Source organism: Canis lupus, chromosome 1, assembly GCF_003254725.2.
Source record: "Canis lupus dingo isolate Sandy chromosome 1, ASM325472v2, whole genome shotgun sequence".
Taxonomy (NCBI): Eukaryota; Metazoa; Chordata; class Mammalia; order Carnivora; family Canidae; genus Canis; species Canis lupus.
In genome coordinates this window covers 109,799,638-109,812,066 of record NC_064243.1, presented here as the reverse complement: position 1 = coordinate 109,812,066, position 12,429 = coordinate 109,799,638, and the positions used below count along the sequence as shown (strand labels likewise).

General features: G+C 54.8%; 1 protein-coding gene across 4 annotated transcripts; it reads left to right on the top strand.

Annotated features, from left to right (window-relative positions):
• Positions 1 to 803: 803 nt before the first annotated feature.
• On the top strand, positions 804 to 8,806 carry FOXA3 (forkhead box A3). 4 transcript variants are annotated; one of them, XM_025424597.3, is made up of 3 exons: positions 864 to 1,013; positions 4,317 to 4,514; positions 7,041 to 8,806. In XM_025424597.3, the coding sequence occupies exons 2-3, from the start codon at positions 4,506 to 4,508 to the stop codon at positions 8,022 to 8,024; spliced, it is 993 nt and encodes a 330-aa protein (XP_025280382.1). In that variant the 5' UTR covers positions 864 to 1,013; positions 4,317 to 4,505; the 3' UTR covers positions 8,025 to 8,806. The 4 variants fall into 4 exon arrangements, with proteins under 4 accessions (XP_025280381.1, XP_025280382.1, XP_035568365.1 ...); XM_035712472.2 differs by having other exon boundaries at positions 865 to 1,013; positions 4,317 to 4,383; XM_025424596.3 differs by lacking the exon at positions 4,317 to 4,514 and having other exon boundaries at positions 804 to 1,013.
• Positions 8,807 to 12,429: the final 3,623 nt, after the last annotated feature.

Below are 12,429 nucleotides of genomic sequence, written 5' to 3'. Positions count from 1 at the left end.
GCCCGCCCCCTCCCCTACCTCCTGCGGCGCTAGAGGCCTTACGCCTCCCCCCCGCCCCTACCCGACGAGGCCCGGGAGCATTTTATTTCCGGCCTTTGAACGCCAAGCCTTAGGGGAAATGTAGTCCTTTACCAGAGGCACTGGACGGAAAGGGAGGCAGAGGCTTCTGGGAAATGGAGTACACGGTGGTTCTGAGTCCCTGGACGGCTGGTGTTAGAGCGAGCGGAGAGTCCGGGCAGCGAAGCTCCGAGGTCCTGGAGGTGGCCTGTTGCTCCAGTGGAGTCTAAGCAGAGTTCCCGATCCCCTCCACCTTAGGTCCTGGCCATTTACGCTGTCTGGAGCATTTCCAGCTGTCGGAAGCTTCAGTCTTCCAGTCCGTCCAATCGGAATGTGGGGCCGAGGGTCTCTTATGGTCCTCACCGTAGCATACGGACCTCTGGAGTCCCCTGCGCTCTGAGGCCCCTTTCCTCCGTCTCGGTCATGCCGGGCTCTGGCTGTTCGCCCACTCCTGTCCAAATAATGAAACCCGCTGGGGCAGAAGAGCCTTAGGGTTCTGCCCTTGGGGAGGACTTTAGCATGGGCAGTGTCGCCCACCCGTGGCTCGCTTGCTCTTCCACCACCTCCAGCTCTCACGGCCTCGGGCTGCGGCTCCCGGCGCCTGAGGTCTGTCTCCGCGCAATCCCGCAGGGGGCGCCCCAGGCCGAGCGCGCCGCCCTCGGGGAGGCGGGAGGGGAGCCCGGGGCGGGCAAGGGCGGGGGGTGGGGGGGTGGGGGTGTCCCAGCTATAAAGCGTGGCCGCCTCCCGCGGCGCCCAGGACGGCTGGGACCCCGGGCGGTCGGACGGGCGGGCAGCGGTCGGAACTCGGGCCGTGCCGGCTGAGAGATCTGAAGCGCTCGGTTCCCCCCGGGCCGGAGCGAGGGCGGGAGGGGGCGCAGGCCCGGGGGATGCTGGGCTCGGTGAAGATGGAGGCCCATGACCTGGCCGAGTGGAGCTACTACCCGGAGGCGGGCGAGGTGTGTCCTCGGGGATGGCGGAGCGGGAAGTGGGGGGCAGGAATCAGGGTGCGAGCGTGAATGGGGGTAAGGATGGGGTGTGGGATCAAATGGGGGTCCCGATGCTGTTGAGGAGCAGAGGAACCAGAGACACGGAGACCAGGTGTAGGAGTCAGGGATGGGGGAAGGAGGCATGGGAGTGCGGTTTCGGCTGGTTGGAGCGAGGGCTCAAACGGAAAAATTTAGGCAAGGGTCAGGTCATAGTTTAAACGTGAAGCTTGGGTGTTGGGGACCTCAAACCCAAGAGATTAAAGTGAAAAAATCAAAGATAGGAATCGGAGTTCCAGGATAGGGGACAGAGCTGGGGGATTGGGAAATAGGGTCCAAAAGCAGAGGGGTGGAGGAGGGAAGACCTGGAACAAGGAGATGAGAGAAAAGAAAGGTCACCCTTAAGGAAAGTCCGAGGTGGGAGCCCAGGGGTTGAATATAGTTAAAGATGAGGGGTCCTGGGGGTAGAAATCAGAATTGGGGTTGGGCATAAGCATCTTGAGGGTGGCGATCTAAGAGTCAGAAAAAGGTATTGGTGCTCAGAGTTAAGAGATAGAGGCGCTCAGAGATGAAACATGGCTTGGGAAACTGTAATAACAGGTGGGTAAGAGTTGGGGCTCAGATAGATGGGGGCCCAGATGGGATCAGAGTTGGGAGCCTGAGAGCAGATGTGAGCAACAGCATTGTCAGGAGAGAGGTCAATTTCCACCCCCCATCCTTATTCATGACCCTTAGCCCTCCCGACTGAACTTCAGTGGTTTAATTGTTTTTAGAGACCCTCAGCAGGGACACTCCCTGTTGGAGACTTGAGGGTTTCAGATTTCACACCACCACCACCCCCATTCCAGTAATCTCCAGTAATTGCTAATGTCCTCTCTTGTCCCATCTCTGACAAGGCCGCCCTTGGAGTAGGGGGCGGAGTGGATCTTAATCCCCTCACCTCAGCAGACGGAAAGTCCTTCCCCAAGTCTAACTCCCAGTCCTATTGCTGCAAGGGCTCCCTCTTAGCTGGTTCTTTCAAGCGTCAAGATTATGAAATGGCAGGGGAGGGTAGGAGGGTTAGGGGGGTCCAGACATTTAGGTTCCTAACTTAGAAAGAGACTTTAGGCTTCTTTCAAGTCAGAAGGAGACTGGAATGTCTGAGATCTCCACGGATTCTGAGATCTGGGTGTTTACAGGGGCCCCCACTGTGCCTGAGTTCTGGGGCTGGGGTTTGAAGCTCGGGGTGGGACTCCTGGTTCCCCAGGCCTGCGGGGCTTGGCAAAGTGCCCGGGAGGGGCCAGTCCTGGGGCTGTGGAGGTGTGAGGTGCACGTGGGGTGGGGCAGGCCGACCAGGGAAGGGATTGAGAGTGCTGAGAACTGGAGCTGGAACTGCTGGAGGTGTCATTTGTATGGTGGGGAAGGCAGAGACCTGGTTGGAAGTGGAGGCTCCCAGGTAGTGGGGTTGGGGGGGAATCCTAGCTGAACCCCTAGAGAGTTAGAGCCTGGGGCCATGATTTTAAAAGACCAGCTACAGATCTGTGTTTCTGGGGTTGGGGTACATCTTTAAGAAGTAAGTTGTGCGGGTCTAGGATGGAGGAGTCACTATCTGGGCACAGGGTGAAATTTAATAATTTGCACGGAAATTGTGTCAGAAATTGAGGGACCGTCTAGAGTTGATTAGCATTTGGGGGCATATTTCAGAAAAAGTTAACATATGAGGTGTCGGAAATGGAAATAGGGTATCCCCAGCCTTCCCACCAGCTGAGCCACCTCCTCTCCCCCTGAGTCTGAACAATAGGGAGAGAAACATTTGCACTCGCTCAGCAACTAAGAACTGAGAGGGTCCCCAAACTGCTTCTTGCTCACAGCACCCTCCTGCTGGGGTGATTGACACCCCCGGTCAGGCTCCCTGTCAGGAAGGAAATTGGAAAGTTAGCACCCTGGGGTGTCCCCACTGGGCTCCAGTTCTCACAGATCAGCTGGTCCAAGAGCTCCCCCCTTTTAGAAATGGGAACTCTGAAGCCTCTCAGAGTGTTAGGGGCTGCTGCAGGATCAGGACTGGGACTGGGAGGAGGCTTCTGGCTTCACACTGCCTTCCCGGACTCCCTGTCACACCCTCCCCCAGAAACAATAAGGAAATGAAAGGAGAGAAAGTCCAGCCTCCTGGTATGGGGGTGCAGATCCCCTGAGGGCTTCCCCCCCAATCTCAGCCCCGCCCTGGCAGGGGAGATCCGGCTTACACCCGGACACTGGGGGTTCATCCCAGCCCTGGGGCGTGGGAAAGCCTAGGGTGGATTAGGGCTGCTGGAGTGCTTAAGGTCAGACCTTAAGGAGGACTTCCGGGTGGGTGGGGACCCAGAAAAGGACAGCTGTGGGGTCCCAATCACCCTTCCTCTGTGATACAAAAGAGCCTGATGGGGTTGGAGCATTGGAGTGGGGGTCACAGAGGGATTTAGGAACTCTCTGTGGATGCCCCTGAGTGCATTGCCTCTCCTCAGCTCTGAAAGACCCGCTTCCCTTATTCTGGGGAGGGGGTACAATCCGCCAAGGTGGTGGGGATACCAGTGCACGGAGGAGGGGTAGCTGTGACTCCAGTTTTAGTGGGAGGCTTCTGGGGAGACGGTGATGCTGAGGCCAGGAGACAGAGATACAGAGAAGTGCCGGAAAGAAAGAGACATGGCAGGGGAGTGGGGCAGAGAGAGACAGGGAGAGATGGTGGGGGGAGAAAGATGGGGTTTGAGAGAGTCATGAGGAGGGAACGGCAGGGGTTTGGGGAGAGATAAGAGAGACAGGAGAAGGAGGGAAAGCAGAGGGGCAAGAAAGAGGTGGGGAGAGGGATCCCTGGGTGGCGCAGCGGTTTGGCGCCTGCCTTTGGCCCAGGGCGCGATCCTGGAGACGCGGGATCGAATCCCACGTCAGGCTCCCGGTGCATGGAGCCTGCTTCTCCCTCTGCCTATGTCTCTGCCTCTCTCTCTCTCTGTATGAAAAAAAAAAAAAAATTAAAAAAAAAAAAGAAAAGAAAGAGGTGGGGAGAGATAGGGCTGGGAAAAGCAGCTTGGAAGGAGACTGGGGAGTAGAGGGGAGGAGCGGAGAGGTACTGAGACGGGAAAGAGATGGACAGATACACATGGAGCCAGCTGGGAGACTCGAGACCAGAGACAAAAGAACTCCCTGGAAGTGTGTGTGTGTGTGAGAGAGAGAGAGAGAGAGAGATTCTCTGTCTGCGCTCAGACTAGAGTTGGTTGTCACCTGTCCCTGACTCTGCGTGACCCTGGCAATTCCCTTCTCTCTCAGGACCTTGGGAGCCGCAGACCCTTACAGTGACAGGGGACGAGACAGGACCCACTGACTCACAGCAAAGGTGGCTCCTACTGGAAATATAGCAGCACCTTCCCCGCTCCCCCCTGCAGTGCTACAAGAGCCCCTCATGGGAAAGGAGCAGGACAGTTGGTGGACTAGGGGAGAGAGGATGGTGGACAGTGGATGGAAGGGGTAAATACACACAGCGAGGGGTAAATACACACCACCCACCATGCTTTCTGTTTTCCGTGTTTATCTTGTTCATTTCTTGCTAGACTGTCAGGTCTGTGAAGGCAGGTCTTGAAGTCTGTCTTGGTCACTGCTTTTATAGCGTGATCCAGAGTGCTGGTCTGGAGCCCGACTGCCTAAATTCAGAGTCCTGCCCCTTCCTTACTGTCTGACCCTGGACGACCTCTCTGGGCCTCAGCTTGGTCAGCTATACAATGGGTGTCATCATAGCACCTCCCCTGTGGTGCGGTTGGTTGTAAAGGTTGAAAGGGAGACCTTTCCTGTGAAGTGCTTGGAGCAGGGCCTGGCACAAAGTAGGTGGCCAACAGATATTTGTTCAATGGATGAAAGAAGAGAGGGTTACTTAGACCTAGCAATGCCTCTGTATTTCACTGAGCTAAGATGCATGTTTTTCATTTGAACGTTTCTGAAAATGGGATGGGTTTTACAGTCAACAGTGTCCAGGGATTGAGAATGTTTTTTTCCCCTTGCTTACTGGTACTTAAAATTAACACCGCAGCTTACAAATAGCGATGTCAGATCCCTGGGTGGCTCAGTGGTTTAGTGCCTGCCTTTGGCCCAGGGTGTGATCCTGGAGACCCAGGATCGAGTCCCACATCGGGCTCCCTGCATGCTTTTTCCTCTGCCTGTGTCTCTGCCTCTCTCTCTGTGTCTCTCATGAATAAATAAATAAATAAAAATATTAAAAAAAAAAACAAATAGTGATGTCTTAGATTCAGTGATACATAGTAACGAGATGATATATATTAGGTTGAAATGTAATTTTTTCAGACTGAAACATTTTTTAAAAAGTTTTTAGACTTTTATTTATTTAAGTAAGCTGTACACCCAGTATAGGGCTCGAACTCACCATCTGGGAGATCGAGAGTCTCATGCTCTTCTGACTGAGCCAGCCAGGCGTCCCCATATCCTGAAACATTTCTGATCTAAAACAACTGTAATTCTATAGTCCGAAAAGTGATAGAGAGTACCCGTGTAGATGAGATGGTTAGATAAATCAGGAGTTTTCAATTTTTTCAATTTTAGGACCTCTTTCATGCTTAAAAATTATTGAGGACCCCAAACAGTTTTTGTTCATGTAAATTATGTCTATCCATCGTTACTGCGTTTAAAAAAAGTTACCGCATTAGAAATTAAAACTGAGAAATTTTTAAAATATGGATTGATTTTTTTTTTTTAAGATTTTATTCATTTGGGACGCCTAGGTGGCTCAGTGGTTGAGTGTCTGCCTTTGGCTCAGGGGTGATCCCCGAGTTCCGGGATCGAGTCCCACATCGGGCTCCCTACATGGAGCCTGTTTCTCCCTCTGCCTATGTCTCTGCCTCTTTCTGTGTGTCTCTCATGAATAAATAAATCTGTGTCTCTCATGAATAAATAAATAAAATCTTAAAAAAAAGATTTTATTCATTTATTTGACAGAGAAGACAAGCAGGGGGAGCAGACAGAGGGAGAGGGAGAAGCAGGCTCCTTGCTGAGCAGGAGGAGTGGGGCTCTATTCTGGGACCCCCAGGATCATGATCTGGGCCGAAGGCAGATTCTTAATTTTAAACTAACAATTTAAACTAATTTAAAACTAAGTCATTTTAAACTAACAATTTTTTGCATAAATATTTTGTTTTATTAATAACTATATTTCAGGGCACCTGGCTGTCTCAGCTAGTAGAGCATGCAAGTCTTGATCTCAGGGTTGTGAGTTCAAGCCCCATGTTGGGCATGGAGACTATTTTTAAAATTAAAATAAAATAAAATAACTACATTTAAAAACATTTAACAAGAAGAGTGGCACTGTTATATTTTTGGCAAATTTTTTCAGTGTCTGGTTCGATAGGAGACAGCTGGATTCTTGTGGCTGCTTCTACATTTGGTCTGTTGCAATGTCACATGTCCGGTGGCCTCACTTGTACACTCCTGAGAAAAAGAGAATGAAAAAGCTAATAATTTCTTAGCATTATATGCAAATAATTTTGACCTCCTGGACACCCTAAAAGGGTCTTGGAGATTCCCCAAGGCATCCTGGACCACACTTTGAGAACCACTTGAAGCATGAGCTCCAATATATGGGAACATAGGGGATGAAGGATGAAGTCAGGGATGGGGTACACGAGGATGGGGAAGAGAGACTTCCAGAGACAGCCATCTACAGACAGAGGTAAGGATGGGAGGGACTTGTAGAAGACAGGGATGCCTGGGAGGCTCAGTGGTTGGACATGTGCATTTGGCTCGGGTCATGATCTCAGAGTACTCGGATCAAATCCCTCATCAGGCTCCCCACAGGGAGCCTGCTTCTCCCTCTGCCTATGTCTCTGCCTCTCTCTCTGCGTCTTTCATGAATAAATAAAATCTTAAAAAAAAAAAAAGAAGCAAGGCAGACAGACAGACAGATGGACACATAGCAGGGGGGCCGGTAACCCTTTGCTGACCAGCAGAGCGGCAGCTCACTGACCTCTCCCCATCTCTCTTTCCTTGCAGGTCTACTCACCGGTGACCCCAGTGCCCAGCATGGCCCCCCTTAACTCCTACATGACCCTGAACCCTCTGAGCTCTCCCTACCCCCCCGGGGGGCTCCCTGCCTCTCCACTGCCCTCAGGACCCCTGGCGCCCCCAGCCCCAGCGGCACCCCTGGGGCCCACCTTCCCGGGCCTGGGTGCCAGCAGTGGTGGGGGCAGCAGCTCGGGGTATGGGGGCCCGGGAGCGGGGCTGGTGCCGGGGAAGGAGATGCCCAAAGGCTACCGGCGGCCACTGGCCCACGCCAAGCCGCCATATTCCTACATCTCGCTCATCACCATGGCCATCCAGCAGGCGCCGGGCAAGATGCTGACCCTGAGCGAGATCTACCAGTGGATCATGGACCTCTTCCCCTACTACCGGGAGAACCAGCAACGCTGGCAGAACTCCATCCGCCACTCTCTGTCTTTCAACGACTGCTTTGTCAAGGTGGCGCGCTCCCCAGACAAGCCGGGCAAGGGCTCCTACTGGGCCCTGCACCCCAGCTCAGGTAACATGTTTGAGAATGGCTGCTACCTGCGCCGCCAGAAGCGCTTCAAGCTGGAAGAGAAGGTGAAGAAAGGGACTGGCGGGACCTCCACCTCCAAGAACAGTGCAGGGGCCGCCGCCTCGGCCACCACCCCTGCTGCCCAGGTCACCTCTCCCCCGCAACCCCAGCCTCCACCACCTGAGCCGGAGGCCCCCGGCGGGGAAGATGTGGGGGCTCTGGACTGTGGCTCACCCCCTTCCTCCACACCCTATTTCACTGGCCTGGAGCTCCCGGGGGAGCTGAAGCTGGATGCACCCTACAACTTCAACCACCCTTTCTCCATCAACAATCTGATGTCAGAACAGACACCAGCACCTCCTAAACTGGACGTGGGGTTTGGGGGCTATGGGGCAGAGGGTGGGGAGCCTGGGGTGTACTACCAGGGTGTCTATTCCCGCTCTCTGCTTAACGCATCCTAGCAGGGGTGTGGGAGCATGGTGGGCGGGGTATGGCTGTAGCTCACACCATCAGGCGCTTGGGGCCTGGTTCATCCTCCTGGTGACACTTTGCTTGTCCCATCAGTTAACATCTTGGTTGGTCTATTACTGTGGTGACTGCTGTCTCTGTGAGCATCGTGTCAATCCTTTGGGTACTGTGATAACTGCCGTTGACGTCTTGGTGTGCCCACTGGGCACTACAAAGACTGCCATGTTGATTGATGTGATTAATCCATCCATTGGGCACTCTGATGGCCGCCATCTGGGATGACATCTTAGTAGGCCCTTTGGACATGGCGATGGACATCCTCTTGATTGACCCTTTGGATGCGATGGTGATATCATTTCAATGACATCTTCTCTGGCCCGTTGGGCGCTGCAATCACTTCCTTTTTGGTGGACTTCTTGGTGTACCAGACACCAAGTTGGCCACCATCCTGCATAACATCTCCTTTTGGCACATTGGGTGCTATGATGGCCACCATCTTGGTTGGCTGACATAACCAGTATACCGTTGTGCACTGTGACAGCTCCCACAGCCCCTGGGTTGGCCATTGTCATCCCCGTCTCTTTGGTGTGAGTTGAGTGAGGGATGGAGGTGAGAATACTCCTTGTTTTTTTCTGGAGCCCATTCCCCCCTCTGGTCCCGGAGAAACCAGAATGGACTGGCTAGGGTGTGGGGAACTTCTACTGAAGTCTGGTTCTTGCCTGGGAAGCGGGATACTGGCTGTGTTTGACCATTAAAGGCACTGTTTCTGCCTCTTGCTGAATGTCTCTTTTCCTTGGCGGGTGGGCCCTGTGGGGCTTGAACGCCTGAATTGCTGTGTCCCTGTCCCCTCTCCTTCCTGCCCCTAAGAGCTGGCTGCCTCTGGGGGAAGGGCTGGGGGAGGCATCGACCTGACCTTTGGCTCTTTGCTGTCCCTGACCCCAAGGACAGTTTGCTCACAGATAGCAGCCCCCGCAGCAGTGGGGCCAGGGCAGCAGGGGGAGGTGGCTCCGCAGTGACCAAGGCCATCTCCCCACCCCCACTCCCCAGACACACACCTCCAGCTCTGAGGCCCGAGGAGCCCAGGGGCTGCTTAATTTTTGGTTAAACTGGGGAGGAGGAGAAGGCACAAACAAGGTGTTAATTAAAGGAGACTGTGTGTGTGTGTGTGTGTGTGTGTGTGTTGGGGCTTATCTGGGTGGGGGAGTGTGGGCCTCCGTTGGTCATAGGATATCACTGTGCCCACTGGGGTCTCTGGGGTCTGCCTATTGTTACCCCTGAGTGTTACCTATGCTTTGTATTGCTCCATCATGTGGGTTTTTATGTCTGTTCACACTCTGGGTGTTACCTGTGGGTGTCCTGGGATCTCTTACTGTTTTTTGTTTTGTTTTGTTTTTTAAAGATTTTATTTATTTATTCATGAAAGACACAGAGAGGCAGACACAGGCAGAGGGAGAAGCAGGCTCCCTGCGGGGAGCCCGGTACAAGACTCGATCCCCAGACCCCAGGATCACCACCTGAGCCAAAGGCAGATGCTCAACCACTGAGCCACCAGGCGTCCGTCTCTTACTGTTTTGTGCATGTGGTTCTCTTTATACACCTACCCCTGGGTCCTTGTGGGTCTCACACTGTTAGGCGCACGTCTCCATATGTCAGTTTGCGTACCTGATGCCTCCAGGAATCTCTATGTGGCTCAGTCGGTGTCACAGACCTGCCTGTCGCTGTGTGTTTTGTGTACCTCTGTGTCAGCATCTGCCTGTATGTTTATTTTTTTTTTCTGCCTGTATGTTTAAAAGAGTCCGCTTGTGCCCTCCTATTATGCCTGTCACTATTGTGTGGAGGGTCCCCTGTCTCTTCTGCAGGCAGGTGTGTGGAGAAGGAGCTCGGTCCTCCTTTGGCAGCTCTGGGCCTCTGGGGGTTGGTGGGTGTCTGGGTGTCCCTGTTCCTCCAGGTCTCTCCCTAGGCTCCCGAGTCTGGTGGCAGGTGCTCAGATGCTCTAATCGCGTGGCTCTGGGGGGAAGAGGGTGTGCACACCCTGCCTCTCACTTCACAGAGTGGAAGCTGAGGCTCAGAAGGGAGGGGACTGGGCCAGCGTCATTCAGCCAGGCTAGAGCAGGTGGGCAGGTTTGGTCTTATTTTTGTCTTTCCTTCTTTGGGGTTTGCCTTTCTCGGTCCTTGGTTCTCTAGTGGCTCATTCATTTGTTCCTCAGACATTCGTTCAGAGACCAAAGGCTGCCTGTTTACGAGTGTGTGCGCAGTGTCTCCCCCCAGTTTCTGTGTGTCCATATTTCTATCTCTTAGTGTCCTCTCTCTGTGTCACTCTGTCCTTAGCCCTCTCTTTGGGCTGGGCTGTTGTCTCTTGGCTTTTTTGAACACTTTTGCTCATCCTCTGTAGTCTACCTCTTAGACAGTCGGCCTTGTGCTTTCTCTCTCATTCACTCCATTGCTTGGACTCTGTCCCTCCGTCTCTCTGGGCCCTGGGTGGCTCCCTCCTTCTCTTGGGGACTGTGACTCCTTTCCCGGGTCTGTCCCCCACCCTCCCCACCCCCACTCCTTTGGATCTCCAGCCTCACTCCTCCTTCTCTGGTCTCCAGTTCCTGAGTTTCTGCCTCTACCTGCCACCTCGCAGGCCAGGCCCTCTATTTCTGTCGCTGTGCCCGCCCTGCCCGGCTGCGTGTCACCACCACCCCCCGCCCCCTGCCGTGCTGGCTCCCCGTCAGCCGTCCCACCAGCCTCGGCTGTCCTGGGCAGGCCGGGGAATTCCTCCTGGTTCCTGGAAAAAACAACTGGGGCCGAGAGAAAGGCCCTCAGTCTCCCCGGGCGCCTGCCCCCCTCCCTCGGGCCTGGGGGTCTCTCCCGGAGTCGGCCGGCCCGAGGCAGGAAGCCCTGCGGTTTCTGGCTTCTCCCAGGCGGCCTCCGGATCTGGCCCCCGCCCCCCGGCCAACAGCCCAAATATTATTCCGCAGGAGGAGTCGGTGGTGGCGGGAGGAGGCCCAGGCTGAAAGAGGCTTTCAGGGCGGCCAGGCCTGGGGCTTCCTGTCCCCAGGCTTGGGCCTCAGGCCGCCCCAGTAGGGACCTCAGGTGGCCGGAGGGGCGGGTGTTGTTGTAGGGTCCTGGGGGGAGGGTGGGGCCATCCGTCAGGGTGTCTGGTGGCCACCAGCTCGGCTGGCGTGGGCAGGTGTGACCCCCACCCCAGGGACAGCCGGCTGATGTCCAGCGTGGAAAAATACCACGCTCAGACGTGGGACGCCTGGACAGACCAGAGGATGCCAGGGATCAGGGACGGAGGGATAGCCACGGGGACAGAGAAGCCAGGGCTGGGACAGGTGAAGCTGGACAGAGCCTGTGGGCCTGAGGTGACACAGTCCAAGGGAGGGGCCCATGGGTGGGGAAACAGAGGGCCTGGGCAGGGTCCCAGCTGCGGGCAGAGGTCCCATTACATCGGAAGGCGTGTGAGAATAATGTTAAAAGAATATTCATAATAATAGCTACTGGGGCTTCTCATCTGCCCGGCATTGTGTGAGCACCTTACAGAATGGATTGACTCAATCCTTCCCACTCCCTATATATTATTGGTGAAACTGAGGCAGGATGAAGTGAAGCCACTTGCCCAAGGTCACAGGGGTAGTGTAGCGGGGGAGCTAGGACTTGAACCCTTGGCAGTCTGGCCCAGAGCCAGTGCCCTTAATCACTGTGCTGTTCTAGAGCATGAGAGGGGTGACAGCACAGCCAGGGCCCTGGGGTCCTGAGTCCTCCCTCGGAGTCAGCCCTATTCCCTGCCACAACCTGCAACAGGAGGAGGGAAGCACCCCCAGGAGCCAGCAGTCCAGGGGGGTTACAAGTGTGTCTGTGTGTATCTGTGTCACTGGATGTCACACATCTATCTTGGTGTCAGCATGTCAGGATCATTGTGTCGCAGGCTTATGTGTTACTCGTGCTGTGTCTCTGGTCAGCATTTTAGGGTGTGTCGTATGTGCCTGCCTGTCACTGTGTCCTCTCTGTCACTCTTTGTGCCTTGTCACTGCATCTCTGTGCCTAACCTCATGTTTGCCTATCATTGTACCCTGATGTCTATTCCTGTGTGTCTGTCACTGTGTCTGCTCCAGTGTCTCTGTCACTGGGTGCTGTGAGTCTGTTTATGTCTCTGTCACTCTGGGTTTGCCTATATCTGTCCCTGTTTGTCACCATGTCTGTTCCCTTATGTGTCACCATCTACCCAGGTGTCGCCGTGTGCGTTACTCACCACCCAGGCCACAGGTGGGCGTGTCGGGCCCACTGGTGCCAGGACGAGGGCCCAGCCCATCCCACCCTCGCCTGCCGTGGGCCAGGCTGGGCGCCTGTTTGCAATGCCTGCCACAGGTAAACACCAAGATCCGGAACCCAAGGGCCACCTCCCTCACC